Raw genomic sequence first — 20,980 nt, forward strand, 5'->3', positions numbered from 1 at the left:
GCTCTCCTCATAGTGCCCTCCACATTCACCCCAATGTCTCTATAGAGCACACTTACTGCAGCTCTCCTCATAGTGCCCTCCACATTCACCCCAATGTCTCTATAGAGCACACCACAGTTACAGCTCTCCTCATAGTGCCCTCCACATTCACCCCAATGTCTCTATAGAGCACACCACAGTTACAGCTCTCCTCATAGTGCCCTCCACATTCACCCCAATGTCTCTATAGAGCACACCACAGTTACAGCTCTCTTCATAGTGCCCTCCACATTCACCCCAATGTCTCTATAGAGCACACCACAGTTACAGCTCTCCTCATAGTGCCCTCCACATTCACCCCAATGTCTCCATAGAGCACACTTACTGCAGCTCTCCTCATAGTGCCCTGCACATTCACCCCAGCACCAACGGCTCCATAGAGCACACCACAGTTATAGCTCTTCTCATAGACCCTTTTACTGTTTATAAACAATGATGGATGCGCACGCATTTGTGAAATGAAAGTTAGATAGTTTGTCAAGCTACGCAAAGGGATTAACCACAAAAGATCGCGAAAACTACCTGAATGCTTTTGATGCTAGTTACACTTCTAAATCAGCATTTAAAACTTTTTAGTTTCCTTTCCTCATCTAAATTGCTCTTAACAGAGCCTGTTGACGGAGAGCCTGTTCACTCCCTATTGACTGCTATTCTATTGATACCGGTAGCAGTTCGCCCACAGTTCCCTTAGCGGCGGTCGTGAGCGAGTCCCAAATGAATGGGAGTCTATGGGGCCAGACGGTAAAATGTATTTTTTCACTTGCTTATCATCAAAAAACCCAACTATAGTATGTGAAACAAACAAATACCTATGTCCTTTCGGTATTTTACAAGGTGAGCCAGTGGCTCTTATTTGAAATTCTTTGGTCTGAATGAATGGAGTAGCACATTACTTCTGTTTCCAAAATGCACGTGCATACTTTTGATGAATGTAGCTAGTAAAAGGGTCTATGGTGCCGTCCTGACGGTGTTCTTCTCATGGTGTTCTCATCACCGTGTTTCAGTGTTCTCTCACAGTGTTCTACTAACAGAGTTCTCTCTTCATGGTGTTCTCATCACAGTGTTCTCTGAAAGTGTTCTCCTCACAGTGTTCTACTAACAGAGTTCTCTTCATGATGTTCTCATTACAGTGTTCTCTGAAAGTGTTCTCCTCACAGTGTTCTACTAACAGAGTTCTCTTCATGATGTTCTCATTACAGTGTTCTCTGAAAGTGTTCTCCTCACAGTGTTCTTCTTACAGGGTTCTCCTCATGGTGCTCTCATCACATTGTTCTCTGACAGTGTTCTCATCATAAAATTCTCCTCATGGTGTTCTCCTCACAGAATTATCCTCGTGTAGTTCTCATCACAGAGTTCTCCTTATGGAGTTCTCATGGCAGTGTTCTCCTCATGGTGTTCTCATTCTCTGACAGTGTTCTTCTCATACTGTTCTCATAGTTCTCCTCACAGTATTTTCCTTATAGTAGTGTTCCTGCAGTTTTCTGATCTCTGTGTCTCAGTGTACTGCTCTTCATGGTGTTTTGCCAGCATTGTTCTCCTCAGTCCCCTGGGGATCAATAAAGTATCTATCTATCTATCTATCTATCTATCTATCTATCTATCTATCTATCTTCTCTTCTCACACTCCTTGCTTTTCAATGTGTCTTGATTTTACCGTTTGTGTATTTGATTTTATTTCTTCACTGTACTGCAACGTTCTACTCACAGTGCTCTCTTTAGAACGTTTTCCTTTCCACAGTGTTCTCCTCATAGTGCCTTGGTGTTCACTATATCCTCCTTACTATGTTCTTTCCACAGTGTTCTCCTCATAGTGCCTTGGTGTTCACTATATCCTCCTTACTATGTTCTTTCACAGTGTTCTCCTCATAGTGCCTTGGTGTTCACTATATCCTCCTTACTATGTTCTTTCACAGTGTTCTCCTCATAGTGCCTTGGTGTTCACTATATCCTCCTTACTATGTTCTTTCCACAGTGTTCTCCTCATAGTGCCTTGGTGTTCACTATATCCTCCTTACTATGTTCTTTCCACAGTGTTCTCCTCATAGTGCCTTGGTGTTCACTATATCCTCCTTACTATGTTCTTTCACAGTGTTCTCCTCATAGTGCCTTGGTGTTCACTATATCCTCCTTACTATGTTCTTTCTCAGCTGTCCTACACTGGGAGCGCAACTGGAGCTCTCTGTCCACGGAGTGTAAAAATAGTTTACACATTTTTTTCAAATGTGTGTAGCACTCACACCTCTGATGTAACCAGTTCCACTGATGAAAGTGGAAGCTAATTGTTGCAGCATACACTCATACTACATAGCCCAGCTGTAGTGTTCCCCCTGTAGTGTCCCCCTCCTCATAGAACCTCTGTGTTCTCCTTTTAGTGTTCTAATCACGGTGCAAAGCTGTGGCTCCTCACTTCTACTTCAATCCCCTTCTAGAGGTGGCCACCATACAGCATGTGATTGTTCCTCCACTGAGTGAGCAGGCCAGGAGGGCTAGGACATAAGGAGTGCAGGCCTGCGCACACACTGTAGCCCAGCAACGTATTCACACAATGACAAGTGTGCGCACAAGCCCAGGGATCCTGATTTAGATGAGCTGTCAGGCAGAAACTGCTCATTTCACAGCTCGCATGAAGGGAAATTAGGCAGAAGCCTCTGCTCATTTGCATTTAGAGAAAACAAGCTACAGAAACTACATCCTCATTCACATGAAGAGAAACCGCACAGAGACCCTTCATTCACATTTAGAGAAGCTACGCAGAAAGTCATTCCCTCCAGCTGAGAAATGAATTAATCTTGCTCACAAAAGGAGAATGTGAAAGTGCAGAAACGCCTCATCCTCGTCCACTTTCACTGTGCTGTCGTCTGAAGATAAACAAAACGCCTGGCCTTGTTTAAGAGCTTGCGGGGGATGAGGGGGGAAAGCGAGAGGAAAGAATGTGGCAGCGGAGAGAGGGAGATCTGTGTTGATCTTGAGGCCATCTGGCTCTGGGTAGGAGCAGGGAGGTAAACAGCACTCATGAGTTCTTAGTTTCCTCAATAATAAACAGATCAGATCTCCTCAAGAGTACTTAGGGCCCTTCATGAACACTTGCATTATCTTATGACTTCATATCACTTCATAAAGACTTATTCATAAACACTCACGAGCACTTCCACTCCTTCCTGAACACTTAGAGAATATTATTACATCCTTCATGAACATGATCATGACACTGGTGTTGGTAGCATCTTATTGCTGTTAACAGACATGTCACAACATAATGACCACTTTCTTCCATGTCCCTTCATAAATATTTACATTCCTTCATTAACATGTATGTTTTTCATAAATATGTATATCTCTTTAAACACTTGTGTTCCTTCATAAACACACGTCTCTTCACAAACACGTATGTCTCTTCATAAACACTTACGTTCCTTCCTCTTGCAGTACTGGAGCTGGGCAGAGAAGATAAGTGTCCTCAATCACCAAGGGCCTCTTCACTGAAATAGAGGAAGAGAGACCAGGAGAGAGATGAGAGACAAGGAGAGAGATGAGATGAGAGAGAAGAGAGACAAGGAGAGAGATGAGAGACAAGGAGAGAGATGAGATGAGAGACAAGGGAGAGAAATGAGAGACAAGGGAGAGATGAGAGACAAGGGAGAGAAATGAGAGACAAGGAGAGAGATGAGAGACAAGGAGAGAGATGAGAGACAAGGAGAGAGATGAGATGAGAGAGAAGAGAGAGATGAGATGAGAGAGAAGAGAGAAATGAGAGATGAGAGACAAGGAAGGGAGAAAAGAAGGGAGGGAAGGGAGAAGATAAAAGAAGGGAAGGGGAGTCAAGGGGAGACATGAGATGAGAGGAAAGGAGAGATGCAAAGAGGTGAGGAGGGCAGGGGTGAAAAGGATGAAAGAGTACATTACAAGAGAGAAGTAGAGAGTAGAGCGTCAGAGAGGAGAGAAGAGCAAGGGAAGGAAGAAGAGAGAATATTGTAACATTAAACTAGGTCTGTAACAATTGATAGATTAATCGATTAGTTGTCAGCTATTAAATCGTTCGGCAACTATTTTGGTAAACACTTAATTGGATTGTGTCATTTTTTAAAAAGAAAAATAAACCCACTAATTATTTGACTGCAGCTTCTTCAACTTAAATATATTTAGCTTTACAAACAAAGCAAGGCATCCTAATCTTGGGCATCGGAAACACATTTATTTAATTATTTTCTGGTAGTTTATCGACAACTAATTGATTAAACGCAAGACTATAAAAGTAATTAACACTACAACCCTACATTAAACCCTCTGCTAAATGCGATAGCCTTTGGCTCTCATCATCATCAACATCATCACTAACTTCTCTAATTTAATACAACAGCACACTTCCTGGCTCACTGAGCTCTCCAAATAGACCATTTATCACCACTAGCACTTAATTTGGGGATTGTTCAGTTGATGGCTGTAATATGCTTGCGGAGGTTGTGTGCAGGTGAGAGGATTGGTTGCACGCTCCTAAAGGCCTCTTGTTGAGCGAGCAGAGTGGAGATTAATTGGAGGCTTAATCCTGCTTATTGAAATGGACTCTAAGTAGTGTGAGGGTTAAGTCCATTAAGAGGAGCAGTCTGAACCGAGCGGGTGAAGTGCTATGGCTGCTCTTCCCCTCTCGTGTGGAAAATGGAACGACTGGATTTCTCTCAGAACATAATGGTCTATTTACTCTGGCTCGAATGAAGCACACACACACACACACACACACACACAAGCATGCACATACACACACATACTGACACACGTATGCACACACGCACACACATATACTGACACACACACATACTGACACACATATGCACACACACAGAGACGCACAGACTCGGCACATTCCATCTGATACTGTTTTAAGTGAAATAGCAGCCGCAAGGCCAGGAGAGAGCTGAGAAATGAGCACTTGGAGCTACGGAGGGCAGGCCGATCCCTCGCTACGTCCGGCCAACACAAATCAAGCAGTACCTCCCCTGTCTGTCTGAGAGGACGACAGCAAGAGAGAAACAGAGAGCAGCAAAAACAAATCACTGCCACAGTTAACAGTTTTACAGTTAAATCATTAGGATGCGCCTGTTACCTGAAAAGATGTAATGGACATTAAGGCTCTGAGCCTGTTACCTGAAAAGGTGTACTCGACATTAAGGCTCTGGTTCTGAGCCTGTTACCTGAAAAAGTGTACTCGACATTAAGGCTCTGGCTCTGAGCCTGTTACCTGAAAAGATGTAATGGACATTAAGGCTCTGAGCCTGTTACCTGAAAAGGTGTACTCGACATTAAGGCTCTGGTTCTGAGCCTGTTACCTGAAAAAGTGTAATGGACATTAAGGCTCTGGTTCTTGGGGGGAGTGTTCATGACCCATGAGCTTTTGGGTGTATTGTACAATTGTGGAGAGACATTGTTGATGTTTGAGCTCAGTGGTTGTTGAAAGTGCATCCCTCCAATCCCGTGATTGGAGAGAGAGAGAGAGAGAGAGAGAGAGAGAGAGAGAGAGAGAGAGAGAGTGCAGATGGGATATAAGTATCCAATCCTGTGATTGGAGAGAGAGTGCAGATGGGTATATAAGTATCCAATCCTGTGATTGGAGAGAGAGTGCGATGGGTATGTGAGTATCCAATCCGGTAATTGGAGAGAGAGTGTGATGGGTATATAAGTATCCAATCCCATGATTGGAGAGAGTGTGGTGGGTATGTGAGTATTTACTTTGCTTGTTCTTTACCCCATTTTCTTACTTTTCCTGATCTCTACGATACCCTTGAAAGACAAGTTTGCTGAGGTGATTAGAGAGCCTCTTCAACTATTCAGGACTGCCCTGCTGAGAGACATAGGCCCTGTATACACGTACCGTAGCAATAGCGGGAAGCTACGTTAAGGTGGGGACTCTAAAATGGGCTAGACCTCTCACGTGAAGTGAAATTGAAGAAACCAATCACATGCAACCAGTGTTACATTCTGATCTATCTATCTTTTATTAATTAACCAGTGTTACATTCTGATCTATCTATCTTTTATTAATTAACCAGTGTTACATTCTGATCTATCTATCTTTTATTAATTAACCAGTGTTACATTCTGATCTATCTATCTTTTATTAATTAACCAGGGTTACATTCTGATCTATCTAACTTTTATTAATTAACCAGTGTTACATTCTGATCTATCTATCTTTTATTAATTAACTTCACTTTGTGCGTCTGACGTCACTCTGACTACGGAAAACTTGCACCTTAAATCTTTAAAGTGACAGTGTGGACCCAGAGGATTTCTTTTCAGATATCTCATACTCAAAGCGGCTGTGTTAAAGGTGGTTTCTCTTCTCAAAGCAGAAGAGTTAAAGGTGCTCTCTCTTTTTAAAGTGGCTTTGTTAAAGGTGGTTTCTCTTCTCAAAGCGGCTGTGTTAAAGGTGGTGTCGTGGAAAAACCGGTCCACTTCCGAATCCAATCACTTAACTACTTACTAATTAGCACTCTGGAACAAGCGTCCGAAGGAGACAATGCAGACAGGAGATCTCTGAAGACTGTTGATCTTTATTCACCGTATTGCAGTGATAGTCCAGCCTAAACGATGTCCAGACCAGGTGTCAAGCAATAGGGTGATGTGAGATGTCATCAGCTGGCGCCCCCGATGAGATCTGACTAACAGGTGGCTGCGACCTATCTTTTATACTCCTTAACCTTGGGGTTGGGCCCTCTCGCCACCCTCGAAAGACACATGTTGGCCTATCAGCATCCACCAAGGTTACGACTATTGGTGGAACCCATTGTCTCATCATGCATACATTTTATGCAAAACTGTCTTCTTCTGGGTTTTTCCCAGATTCTGTTTTTTTCCAGTTGTAACAGGGCTTCTTATCTTGCCACCTTTTACTTGGCCTTGCTGTTACCACCATTACATCATCCAATTACATCATCCTCTCACTCTCGACCATCTAGTTCACTGTGAACTCCTTCACCTCGACCATCTAGCCAGGTGTCACTGTGAACTCCCTCACCCCACTCCTTGACTGCTGGTCTGGTCTGTTTAAGATGTGTACAGGCCTTGAAGTCTCATAATAATATAATATAAAAGTTTATAAAAACCATACATGCATCCATTAAGTCATAGAAATCCACCACAGTGGTTTCTCTTTTTAAAGCGGTAGTGTTAAAGGTGGTTTCTCTTCTCAAAGCGGAAGTGTTAAAGGTCCTCTCTCTTCTCAAAGCGGTAGGGTTAAAGGTGCTCTCTCTTGTTAAAGCGACTGTGTTAAAGGCGGTTTCTCTTCTCAAAGCGGCTGTGTTAAAGGTATTCTCTCTTTTTAAAGCGCCAGTGTTAAAGGTGTTCTCTCTTGTTAAAGGTGGTTTCTCTTCTCAAAGCGGTAGGGTTAAAGGTGCTCTCTCTTGTTAAAGCGACTGTGTTAAAGGCGGTTTCTCTTCTCAAAGCGGCTGTGTTAAAGGTATTCTCTCTTTTTAAAGCGGCAGTGTTAAAGGTGTTCTCTCTTGTTAAAGGTGGTTTCTCTTCACAAAGCGGTAGGGTTAAAGGCGGTGCCCAAGTCAGTTCCCTCAGGTGGTGCTGTTACTTGTAAACATGCTCTCTCTCTTTTTCAAAATGAATGTGTTATAAGTAAAAAGGTGTTCTCCCTCACTCAATGTGACCATGCTACTGTATAACGTTGGGAAGAGGGTGGGGGATGGGAGTTGGGGGTCTCTTTGTTAGTAGCTTGTTTCACAGAACAAATCTGTGTATTTCTATGTGTGTCTGTGTATCTGTTATGCTCAAAATCTCACAAATAAATCATACAAAAAAAAAGGTGTTTTTTCTCTTACTCATAGTGACATGTGTGAAGGTGCATGTGTGAAGGTGCCATTCTCTTACTCATAGTGACATGTGTGAAGGTGCATGTGTGAAGGTGCATTTCTCTTACTCATAGTGACATGTGTGAAGGTGCATGTGTGAAGGTGCATTTCTCTTACTCATAGTGACATGTGTGAAGGTGCATGTGTGAAGGTGCCATTCTCTTACTCATAGTGACATGTGTGAAGGTGCATGTGTGAAGGTGCATTTCTCTTACTCATAGTGACATGTGTGAAGGTGCATGTGTGAAGGTGCCATTCTCTTACTCATAGTGACATGTGTGAAGGTGCATGTGTGAAGGTGCCATTCTCTTACTCATAGTGACATGTGTGAAGGTGCATGTGTGAAGGCGCATTTCTCTTACTCATAGTGACATGTGTGAAGGTGCATGTGTGAAGGCGCATTTCTCTTACTCATAGTGACATGTGTGAAGGTGCATGTGTGAAGGCGCATTTCTCTTACTCATAGTGACATGTGTGAAGGTGCATGTGTGAAGGCGCATTTCTCTTACTCATAGTGACATGTGTGAAGGTGCATGTGTGAAGGCGCATTTCTCTTACTCATAGTGACATGTGTGAAGGTGCATGTGTGAAGGTGCCATTCTCTTACTCATAGTGACATGTGTGAAGGTGCATGTGTGAAGGCGCATTTCTCTTACTCATAGTGACGGTGTCGTTGATGCGGAAGCTGCACAGGATCTGCTCCACGTTCCGTGCGTGCAGAAACCCGTTGCCACTCACCACCACCTGGAACACCTCTGCAGAACCGAGAGAAGCAGGTGAGCACGGAACACCAGGGGTCACCAATCATGGTGACTGCAGAACCCCCCCCCCCCCCCCCCTTCATATCAATCCACCCCCCTGTGACTTAACTGATTAGTCAGTCATCAACTGAGAATTCACAAGATCCGCATGTACTTTTGAGAAAAATTAGACAAAGCAGATATCCAGAATCAGAACCATTTAATTTGGTTTATTTTATATAATTTAATAACTATTATTATTAATAATAAAATATTATTATTTTGTTCCAAATCATATGATTTTGTATTAATCTATTATATTAAAGAACTCAATGTCAGATGGACCTTGTTGATTCTCGGTTGTGTTGAAGCTGGGGTGAGGGGGTGTGAATAGGAGAGGATGTGATGATGGGAACGGCCTACCTCCTGCACAAATACTCGATGGTTCAACAGCCAGGATCTCAATGCATGACCTCTTCAGGATCTGTGTGGACATTTCACATGCAACAACATCACTAACAAGTTCTACTCCATTCAGTTCCATTCTACTCTACTGATTCTAGTCTGTTACTCTATTATTGTCTCCATAGCTCTGGTGTAGTGACATGGTTGTATTTTATATATTAGTACCACCCTGAATGGTGAAAGATCACTACAGTGTGACTGATTTAAAGACCCACTGCAGCCATTTGATTAAACCCTGTAATCTAATTTGAGTTCCTCAGCGATGTACATGCTTAAGTTGTTTTCACGAAAATGTATCAAAAGTAACAAAAGATGTATCTCTGCACCTTCTCCCTCATCCCTGAAGCATTTACTACGCTCCGCCCGTGCCCTATCTATGCCTCTGTCACAAAGGCCCGCCCCGTCTCTGACCCCCCCACCACCAACTGTAGCTAAATTCTAAATTCTCATTCCAGATTTCATCTCCAGACAATCTGGAGTTGCTTTGCCATAGCTCACTTGTGGGCAGAGTTGCTAACCATTTCATGAAGGCTACCTTGTTCCAGGTATTAAAAACACCTGAGCTCGCGCTGACGACGGTTCTTTGACGACACAAGAGTTTGTTGCCTGTGATTTGTCCTACCATTTTGTGATATCAGAAAAACGGGCTAATGCATTTTGTTTTTTTGGAGACCTGAGTTGATACACTGACAGTTCAAACCAGAAATCCTCAAGAATGATCTTTATAGAGTAGTTCACTCATTATAACACATAGGGAACACCAAATGAACATCTAATGATCTTTATAGAGTAGTTCACTCATAATAACACATAGGGAACACCAAATGAACATCTAATGATCTTTATAGAGTAGTTCACTCATTATAACACATAGGGAACACCAAATGAACATCTTACTGAATCACTGTCTGCTTCTTACCTCCAGACATAACACTTACATGCATCCTTTACCATCACCTATATAATCACTTAACCTCCGACTAACCTTTATGGCACCTACACCCACATATAACCCATCCTGCAAGCCTCGTTCTTCATGAAGTTTTATGGCAGTTTTATGATACTGTAGTTCTTAATTAAGGCACTTTTATGAGATCTCTATAATAGACTAATTAATGACTATGATGCTCGCTAATGTAGGCTGGCGTGATTAGTTGTTGTGACATGGCAGGGAAGCATGAGACATCCTAGAATTTTTTTGTTATCTGGCAGTTTGTCATACCGAATCGATGACACCTTGCAGTGCCTCAAAGCCATCGTTCACTGGGAACACGTGGTCTTTGCTGTCCGCTATTGTTGCCAACTGCATAGAAAAGACCACAAACACGGTTAATTGTGTGTGTGTTTGTGTGTGTGTGTGTGTGTGTGCGTGTGTGTGTGTTCAGTGCACAGTCTACCAAAACATTGTTTTATAGAAGCAATCATTTCACAATCTCCCTTGAATCTCCTCAAAAGTCAAAAACACCTTCTATCTTCGTACATGAAAACATGTTTGAATGTGTAAATGAATCCATGTGAGTAACAAGAGACCTCGTAGCTGTGTGAGTGCATGTGTTCCTTGGTTCTTAACATGTTGTGATGAATCAGTGTGGCTGTGCAGCCTAACCTGGGTTTCATTGAAGTCCTTCACGCCTACGCAGTAAACAGTAGCACCCAGCTGGCGGGATCGACTGGCCTGCCATCGGGAGTTGGTGCCAGCGTCCGAGAGAGGAGAAAAAAGGGACAGTTTAGACAGAGACGCAAACACAAAACACTGCAGGGACATTCAGGCAATCAGAAGGAAAAATGCTGTAGGGACCATCTAGTTGCAAACCATAACAAATCTGGAAAATCGAAATCTTCTCAGAAGGGATCACAGGTTTTCAACATTCGATTACATTAGATTCCATTGTTTTCAGTACAACCCCACACACCAGTGTTAACACACACTGCCACTACCACCGTGACCTTGACCCTTAACCCTCTGATGCCTGAGCTTTAAGCAAGGTGATAAAGATGACCTTGACCCTTAACCCTCTGATGCCTGAGCTTTAAAGGAACCGTATGTAAGAAATTTATTTCAATTAATCATAAAATGGCCTTGATATGTCACTAGACATTAAGAAATCATGTTCATTTCAAATACTTATATCACTGACAACAGTAGTCCGGCCAGGATATTGTCATTTAAAAAGTGAAGTTGCAGCCCTTAACTGATGTTGATGTTGTCATGTTGCGTTTTGGCCTGATGCGCCACCCTCCACCTATCTACTAATAACGAAGTCAGTAGTGTTTCGGCATCCGGATTGCCAGGTCTGCCAGGGGATACACCACTCTACAGTCATTTGAAAGTGATTGCAGTACCAGTTTTGGCCACAATCTTACATACGGTTCCTTTAAGCAAAGTAACAAAGATGACCTTGACCCCTGACCCCTGATGTAAGCAGGAGCTCACCTCTCGCGACGCCAGGTCAAACTGAGTCTCCCGGAGCTCCCCGTCCGTCAGGGCGATGATGACACTTGCCGTGCGGTAACCTAGGTTACAGTCACAGAAGAGAATGAGTCGGACTCAGCAACCGAGGCACTTTCATGTAGACTGTCTTTAATGACCGAGGCACTTTCATGTAGACAGTCTTTAATGACCGAGGCATTTTCATGTGGACAGTCTTTAATGACTTTCATGTGGACAGTCTTTAATGACCGAGGCATTTTCATGTGGACAGTCTTTAATGATTTTCATGTGGACAGTCTTTAATGACTTTCATGTGGACAGTCTTTAATGACCCCAAGAGGATATATCATACTCAGGAGACGCAGTCCTTGATAATGGTGAAAAGGTTGTTGATATTTGATTCTATCAAATTCCACCCACCCGTGCTCCTGACACATGTTGATGGCTGCGAATGGTCTATGGCTCAGTCTAATATTTCACATTTACACAGCCAGGTGAAAGGCTTTATAAGTTTAGGGTCAACAACCTTTTGGATCATAAAACACAGCTGTACATTTAGTTCTCACTCTGTGGTTAGCAGGAGTGGGTCAGTCTTTCACACAATAGGTGGGTTTACATGGATACTTTTATTCCGATTAGAATCGTAATAACGGCTCAATCGGAATAAAAATGACACCAGAGACTTTCTAATGAGGACACAGCACTCAAAGAATCTCCCATAGAAATGTATGGGGTTAGTTCGTAACGCAAACATGGCAGTCGTCTACACATATCCCGCCCCTTCTGCCGCCAAAAGTTGAGATGTGAACACATCGTGCCAATCATGTGGTATGTTGTGAATACATCATGCTAATCATGTTGAGATCTCGCTATAATGCTCTGAGCACTTACCGTCTCCAGTTGCATAATAGATCTGCTCACTGGCCTGAGAACGAAGAACATCATATCAATAACATATACACATTCGGTCAAAAACACACATTTCTCATAAAATATCACAAGTTTTGTAAATATATATCTGCTTTTGAGATGTGCAAGGATCATATTGTGCACACACACACACACACACACACACACACACACACACACACACACACACACACACACACACAAACACACACACACACACACAAACACACACACACACACAAACACACACACAGTATTGTCTGTCTAGTACTGTCCAGTAGGTAGATAGCTGGCTTAACCAGCAAACTAGTTTAGTGAACATAGGCAATAGTTTAGATTAAGGTTAGTCTTTAATTGGTGTTTATTTCATTCCTGTTTCATAAAAAATATTTTAAGAATTAAGTTGAGAAGTGTTTTCTGATTTGTATTTGATTTTGGATGATTTTATTAAGCTCTTTGCCCGCTCAAACAAAAGAAAGCAGGACTACAGAAATAGATGGTAATAGATAGTGTAAGTTATTGTGGGGAAAAATGTCTTGGAGGAGTATTTCTTTTTAATTTCTTCATTGAAACGAATAGAATAGAATATATTTAATGACCTCATGGAATCATTTGTTTTAGCAAAACATGACACAGTGATAGAAAACTTCGATAATTAACTTTAATATGTTGTTTATTTGTATTTGTATTTTATTCAAATACAAAGAAATTTGATGTGAGAGTATGGTCTTTGACCTTCTTGTCCTTCAGTTTATGAGTATGGTGTTTGGTGCATGGTTTCCCTAATGTATTTGTGCTAATTTCACATCTTGAGCCTGTTTCTGTTTATCTGGATGTTTTGGCTCATGCCACCCTTGAATTTATCATCTTGAGCCTGTTTCTGTTTATCTGGATGTTTTGCCATATGCCACCCTTGCATTAATCAGTGCCTCACTAGAGCCGCCCTTGTTAAAAACGTCTAGAATGGCCACTGACCGGAGTTATGGTCCAGACCAGAGCTCATTACCTCCCCAACAGACTAGCAGGAGTGTGTGTAACACACATGAGTCATCGAGAAATAGACTGTCAACCTCAACAACACCAACACACCACCTTTGGGGTCTGAGGGTGTTGTACTGGGGGTATTGTACTGGGTCTGAGGGTATTGTACTGGGTCTGAGGGGGTTGTACTGGGTCTGAGGGGGTTGTACTGGGTCTGAGGGGGTTTTACTGGGTCTGAGGGGGTTGTACTGGGTCTGAGGGTATTGTACTGGGTCTGAGGGGGTTGTACTGGGTCTGAGGGTATTGTACTGGGTCTGAGGGTATTGTATTGGGTCTGAGGGTATTGTATTGGGTCTGAGGGGGTTTTACTGGGTCTGAGGGGGTTGTACTGGGTCTGAGGGTATTGTACTGGGTCTGAGGGTATTGTATTGGGTCTGAGGGGGTTTTACTGGGTCTGAGGGGGTTGTACTGGGTCTGAGGGTATTGTACTGGGTCTGAGGGTATTGTATTGGGTCTGAGGGGGTTTTACTGGGTCTGAGGGGGTTGTACTGGGTCTGAGGGGGTTTTACTGGGTCTGAGGGGGTTGTACTGGGTCTGAGGGGGTTGTACTGGGTCTGAGGGTATTGTATTGGGTCTGAGGGGTTTTTACTGGGTCTGAGGGGGTTCTACTGGGTCTGAGGGTATTGTACTGGGTCTGAGGGTATTGTATTGGGTCTGAGGGGGTTTTACTGGGTCTGAGGGGGTTCTACTGGGTCTGAGGGTATTGTACTGGGTCTGAGGGTATTGTATTGGGTCTGAGGGGGTTGTACTGGGTCTGAGAGGGTTGTACTGGGTCTGAGGGTATTGTATTGGGTCTGAGGGGGTTGTACTGTCTCTACTACTGACACAGTCTCTCACTCTTACACACACACACACACACACACACTCAGCTGACAGCCCCCTACCAAAATGTCATTGTGGGAAAAGAACAGATTATTTATTGATGCCATATTACCAGAGTTAAGCCTTTGTGCATAAAAGTGTCTCCGCCAGGTTGCACCATCGCAAGCTCCTCAAGCCCAGCTCGAATCTTGTCCCTGGGACACAAGACACAATCGCACATATACAGATACAAGGATACAAGGATACAAGGAAGTTTATTGTCACATGCATATAGTTACTGGAAGTAAGAAATGCAGTGAAATGAAGTATGGTGTCAGCCTATTTGTGCATTTATGGGGGGGGGGCTGCATAAGAAAGGTGGGGGAGGACTGCGATTGGGGGGGGGGGGGGGGGCACCAACAAGGAGCACCCAAGAGCAACAGGGGCAAGGAAAAACTCCCTTACCAAGGAAGAAACCTTGGGCATATCCACGGCTCAAGGGGCTAACCCAACTGCCAAGGGTCTTGGTGTGTGTGTTGGGGGGATGACAAGGGAGATGGGATAGTGTGCTGTGTATGTGGGGAGAGGGCAGTGTGCAATATGTGTGTTGGAGAAGCTTCCTCATGAGACAATGTGCTGTGTATTGGGGGGCGGGGGCAGTGTGCTGTAAGTATGTTGGGGATGTGTGTTGGAGAAGCTTCCTGATGAAATAATGTGCTGTGTATGTAGGGGAGAGGGGGGGGGGGCAGTGTACTGCAAGTATGATGTATGTGAGTGATGACAGTGAAGATGTGTGTGTGGGCGGGAGGGGAGTGGAGCAGTGACTGTGTGTGTGTGTGTGTAGTGTGTGTGTGGGTAGGTGGGGGCAGTATGCTGTAAGTATGTAGAGGATGTGTGTTGGAGAAGATCCTGAAGACAATGTGCTGTGTATGTAGGGGGGGGGGGGGGCAGTGTGCTGTAAGTATGTTGGGGATGTGTGTTGGAGAAGCTTCCTGATGAAATAATGTGCTGTGTATGTAGGGGAGAGGGGGGGGCAGTGTACTGCAAGTATGATGTATGTGAGTGATGACAGTGAAGATGTGTGTGTGGGCGGGAGGGGAGTGAAGCAGTGACTGTGTGTGTGTGTGTGTATAGTGTGTGTGTGGGTAGGTGGGGGCAGTATGCTGTAAGTAAGTAGAGGATGTGTGTTGGAGAAGATCCTGAAGACAATGTGCTGTGTATGTAGGGAGGGGGGGGGCAGTGTGCAGCAAGTATGTAGAGGAGGCTTACTGTAGCAAGCAGTGTGCTGTATGTACGTGAGGTGATGACAGTGATGATGTAAGAGTGTGTGGTTTTTTTTTTTGTGTGTGTGTGTTGGGGACGGGGGGGGGGGGACAGAAAGGCTAGGCAATCAAGGACATGGGTAGATAGATGGAGGAGAAATCAAAAATAATAAATAAAAAGTTCTATAGAGATGTGCAAAAGTTGGAGAAAGTCAGATATGTGTGTGTGTGTGTGTGTGTGTGTGTGTTTTGACGTGAGATATATTCACATACACTTGTGAATATATTTTATATATTCACAAGTGTATATACTCACCGAGTGGTTAGTGGAGTTCGTTGACTATTCAAAGCAAATATATCGGCGCAATGTATGATTCGTATTTGAAATTGAAGCATAGACGGTGGCGCAGTAATATCAACGTGCAATGACAGAAATCAATGAGATTTTACAAAATGCCAAATAAAAGACGACAGAAACTGTATTTCGCTACGCTACTTGTTTTGGAACATCAACGAACACCACTAACCACTCGGTGAGTTGCACAGTTTTGAAAACGAACGTTAAGGGTTGTTTTAGGACATGTTTGAGTAGCCTACTACAGTATGCCCATTGCCAGCCACCCTGAGAAGTAAAAAGGCGATTCAAAACGAGTCAGAAAAGTCGAGACAGGACCAATCGTCAAAATTTCAGTGTCCACCACTCTAGTTCATCCAAAACAAACCAGAAAAGGGCTTTAAAGTGCTAAAAACCGGAATTTTCCTTTAATTTTGAGACATTTATCTTCTGCCTAATGACAGTTCTGTTTATTCATTAAGCTCCTTCTAATACTGAGTGTGTGTGTGTGTGTGTGTGTGTGTTTTTGTGTGTGTGTGTGTGTGTGTGGTCTTGCCTGTCTGCTGTTAGCCTCATCAGAATCCGACCTTCTGTGGAGAACACTATGAAAGACATCCTCAGCTGAGGACTACAAAGAAAGACAGAAAGGAAGGAGTCTGGGTCAAAGTCAGGGTCTTCAGGTTCCACACTTTTAAAGCCCCCCCACACACACAAACACACACACACATACATATATATATATATATATATATATATATATATATATATATATATATATATACACATACACACACACACACACACACATACATATTGCCTACCTGATGAACTTGTGTGCCAAATGGTCAACAAAGTAATATATCTCATTCCAATGGTGCTGTACACTTCCTGACCTGAAGCAGAGAGAGACAAGGGGATGGCTTTAGCATTAGGTGGTGGAGTGTGTGTGTGTGTGTGTGTGTGGGGGGGGGGGGGGGGGGGGTCATCATCAGAGATCACACTTATTGGACCTTAAATAGTGAATTCACACTTTGGACGATCAATGGCAAAGATTTCTGAGAACACTGGTCTCTCAAACTCTTTCACATAAACTCTCTATCCTTCTCTCTCTCTCCCTCTCTCTCTCCTTCTCTCTCTCTCCCTCTCTCTCTCTCTCCCTCTTTCTCTCACTTTCTGTACCATTTGCCATGTGCACTGACCACCATAATGGCACCAATGGCCACTTCTTCACCCCCACAGTGTAGCTGAAGCTGCTGTTGCTGTGAGAACAACTTTGGAAGACTTGTTGCTCCTGACCTCATCATGAAGAATGGCTCTTTTGTCCCCCAAAGGTAAAGGACTGGTTCTATTTGTGTGTGTGTGTGTGTCTGCGCGCGTGTGTGTGTGTGTGTGTGTGTGTGTGTGTGTGTGTGTGTGTGTGTGTGTGTGTGTGTGTGTGTGTGTGTGTGTGTGTCTGTGTGTTTGTAACCGCTGAAATGACTTAATGTATTATTAGATCATTTAGATCTTCTGTCTGGTGTGTTATTCCCTCTCCTGTGATAGACTAACCTGATGTAAAGTCTAGTTCCTCTCCTGTGATAGACTAACCTGATGTAAAGTCTAGTTCCTCTCCTGTGATAGACTAACCTGATGTAAAGTCTAGTTCCTCTGCTGTGATAGACTAACCTGATGTAAAGTCTAGTTCCTCTGCTGTGATAGACTAACCTGATGTAAAGTCTAGTTCCTCTGCTGTGATAGACTAACCTGATGTAAAGTCTAGTTCCTGATGTAAAGTCTAGTTCCTGATGTAAAGTCTAGTTCCTGATGTAAAGTCTAGTTCCTCTCCTGTGATAGACTAACCTGATGTAAAGTCTAGTTCCTCTCCTGTGATAGACTAACCTGATGTAAAGTCTAGTTCCTCTCCCGTGATAGACTAACCTGATGTAAAGTCTAGTTCCTGATGTAAAGTCTAGTTCCTGATGTAAAGTCTAGTTCCTGATGTAAAGTTCCTGAATAACTTCATCACAGAGTCGTTTTTTCTCTTATGCCTTCCTTTTATCTTTATCTCTCTCTCCTTCTCTCTTTCTCCTTCTCTTTCACTGCCATTTCTCTCTGTCCGTCTCTCTCTCTCTCTGTCTCTAATACAAGGTTGCTTTATTAGCATGACTGTAGGTACAGTGTTGCCAAAGCACAAGCAAAAACAGCATAATGATTGTTACAGTAACAATTAGAACATTGACAGCATTAAGGGAAACAGTAACATATAACATGAACATCTCTTTCTCTACCCATTTATCTCTGTCCATCTCTCTCTCTCTGTCTCTCTACCCATTTCTCTGTCTGTCTGTCTGTCTGTCTGTCCTCTCTCTGCCGTCTCATTTCTAGTCCATTCTCTGCTCTGATATGAGTCCCAGTTCAGGCTCTGCAGCCAGCAGCATCTGCGGCTTTGGAACATCTGGAGCTGCTGGTAAAAGGGTTCTGCTGTGTGCACGCACAGACAGACACACACACACACACACACACACGCAAGCACAGCCACACACACAAACACGCATGCACAGCCACAAACACACACACACACACACACACACACACACACACACACACGCAAGCACAGCCACACACACACACACACACACACACAAACACGCATGCACAGCCACACACACACAAACACGCATGCACAGCCACACACACACACACACACACACACACGCATGCACAGTCACACAGCCACACACACACACACACACACACTGACAAAAGTAGGTGAAAATAATAGAACACACTGCCTTGAGCTATCGTCTCAGCACTTAGCCCTGTGACACAGCACTTACTCAATGGTGAGAGAATCTATTCTGGCCTCTGCACAGGATAAGAACTGTGGAGACGACAAGACCGGTTTGAAAATAATATCTCGGAGTAGACCTTTGCACGGTGGGATCACTGTGCTTGATCAACATTAGAGCGATTGAATTCTATTGCATGGTCCTTGTATCATCACAGGAATTCTCTTCGTTGTTATTGAGACGACTTGTGTTGCATAATACACCGCTGCTTCATTTTCTAACAGCTGGGCGGCATTTTATGGTAAGTGTTCCCATATGCTTCACACTGACAAATAAAAACAAGAGCAATTAACAAACCCTTTCACCACAGTTTGTGTGTTTTATTTTTGTGGGACAATTTGGTGCCTCCTTAATGCTCTGGTTGTACAGAGTAGACATGAAGATGTCATCACCCTTTATAGGTCAAATATATATAAATGTCAAAAGCAAATATTGCCTTATAAGGCCCCAAACCTCTGCTCTAACACACAACAACAACCACTCCATGGTGCAATAGGCTAGACAGAATCAATAAAACACAATAGTGGAATAAAACAGAGTAAAGTTACAGGGAATGGATGACATGAAGACTGACACACACAAGAGAAGAGATGAGAAGAGAAGAGAAGAGAAGAAGGGAAGAGAATAGAAGGGAAGAGGAGAAGAGAGGAGAGGAGAAGAGGAAAAGAGGAGAGAAGAGAAGGGAAGAGGAGAGGAGAGAAGAGAGGACAAGAGAGGAGAGAAGAGAAGAGAAGAGATGAGAAGAGAAGAGAAGAGAAGAGAAGAGAAGGGAAGAGGAGAGAAGAGGTGAGAAGAGGAGAGAAGAAGGGAAGAGAAGAGGAGAGGAGAGAAGGGAAGAGAAGGGAAGAGAGGAGCAGGAGAGGAGAGGAGAGAAGAGAAGAGATGAGATGAGATGAGAAGAGAGGAGAAGAAAAGAGGAGAGGAGAGGAGAGAAGAGAAGGGAAGACATGAGAAGGGAAGAGAAGAGAAGTGGTGTCCAGAGACCATAACACATGAAGACACTGGCGCAGTAAATGTTTTGGTTTCTGTGTTTGTTTTTCTCGTCCTCACGTCTGTATGGCTCACACACACACCCGTCTCTCGGGTTTTAAAATGAGACCGCGCCACATGCACCGACCCATGTCCCTCAGGTTACTTGGGAACGTTTAATCAACGCAAAGCAGCACACCTCAACGCACAGAGAGCATTTCAGAGACATGCAGCAATTTGGTCCTTTGTGCTCTTATCTGCTCTAACAGCCTCCGCCAGATCAGCAGACCCCTAAATGCTGCTCAGCCTGACCTGTCCCACTAGTCAAAAGGGACCGTTCCGCTGACCTGTCCCACTAGTCAAAAGGGACCGTTCCGCTGACCTGTCCCACTAGTCAAAAGGGACCGTTCCGCTGACCTGTCTTACTAGTCAAAAGGGACCGTTCCACTGCTCAGCCTGACCTGTCCTACTGGTCAAAAGAGGCATGCAGGCTTGAGTTACTCACTTGTCCAGGACGAAGAAGAGGTCGAATCCCCCGTAGCAGGACGAGCCAGGCTCCCTGCGCTCCAAGTACTGACCCGAGCAGCCCGTCGCCAGCACGGCCACCAGGACGCACAGGTCCAGCGCACAGCTGACCCTGTCCAGCCAAAACAACGGCATCCTTCCAGTCGGCCACAGCGGAAAATGAAAACAAACACAGCAAGTGCAGGAGCACAAGCACAGCTTCTAGCTTTGGATGTACACCAGAAAACTGGAGCCGAAACAAGAGACAGAAGAAAGAGAAAGGGATTTCCCCCCTCTTCCTGTCAAGGTGTTAGTTTGGAGTAGGGTTGATGTGTGCATGCAGCAGTGGTTGCTTTGGGGCACTTAGGAAGCCTGGTCCCACTGAACACTGTCCCATCACACGAGCCCAGCTGGTCTGCTGCTGCTAGTAACTCCCTCTCTCCAAATCTAGCATACACAATGAGGAGGGAGGTGGCAGAATAAGTGTGTGTGTGTGAAAGGGAGTGAGCGAGAGAGAGTTAGTGAATGACTGAGTGTGACAGAGAGAGAGAGTGAACAGCGTAGACAAACTCTGGCTACTGTACCTCTTGAGCGCTACCGCCACTTCGTGGCAAACGAGAATCTTCGCGAGAGCAGATATGGTCTCTCTGGCGGCGTCCTGTTCCGTGCTGCGCTCGCCATTGATTTCGGATACATACAACTGAATCATTTCCAACCTCGGCATTCCCTGTTCTAGCTCCACCAGTCTGGATTTAGATAAACTTGTTTGGATTTGAAAACAGGAAATGAATGAGCGTCTCTATTTGG

At 44.0% G+C, this 20,980-nt stretch overlaps 1 protein-coding gene across 1 annotated transcript in view; it reads right to left on the minus strand.

Annotated features, from left to right (window-relative positions):
* The window catches only part of LOC143123495 (anthrax toxin receptor 1-like), a 62,420-nt gene extending 41,901 nt beyond the window's left edge, over nt 1-20,519 (minus strand). The window contains exons 1-11 of the mRNA XM_076284948.1: nt 20,175-20,519; nt 16,694-16,765; nt 16,429-16,500; nt 14,410-14,491; nt 12,417-12,450; nt 11,529-11,608; nt 10,701-10,769; nt 10,317-10,397; nt 9,053-9,113; nt 8,546-8,644; nt 3,449-3,518 (exon numbers count right to left, since the gene is read on the minus strand). Of these exons, the coding sequence (XP_076141063.1) occupies nt 3,449-3,518; nt 8,546-8,644; nt 9,053-9,113; nt 10,317-10,397; nt 10,701-10,769; nt 11,529-11,608; nt 12,417-12,450; nt 14,410-14,491; nt 16,429-16,500; nt 16,694-16,765; nt 20,175-20,329 (875 nt within the window). The 5' untranslated portion in view covers nt 20,330-20,519. The remainder of the gene's footprint in view (nt 1-3,448; nt 3,519-8,545; nt 8,645-9,052; nt 9,114-10,316; nt 10,398-10,700; nt 10,770-11,528; nt 11,609-12,416; nt 12,451-14,409; nt 14,492-16,428; nt 16,501-16,693; nt 16,766-20,174) is intronic.
* Between the last annotated feature and the right edge of the window lie 461 nt (nt 20,520-20,980).

This window comes from Alosa pseudoharengus, unplaced genomic scaffold (genome assembly GCF_046254945.1).
Source record: "Alosa pseudoharengus isolate Yale_2024_CS ecotype anadromous, Long Island Sound unplaced genomic scaffold, YU_APseudo_1.1 YU_APseudo_1.1_scf_14, whole genome shotgun sequence".
NCBI lineage: Eukaryota > Metazoa > Chordata > Actinopteri > Clupeiformes > Clupeidae > Alosa > Alosa pseudoharengus.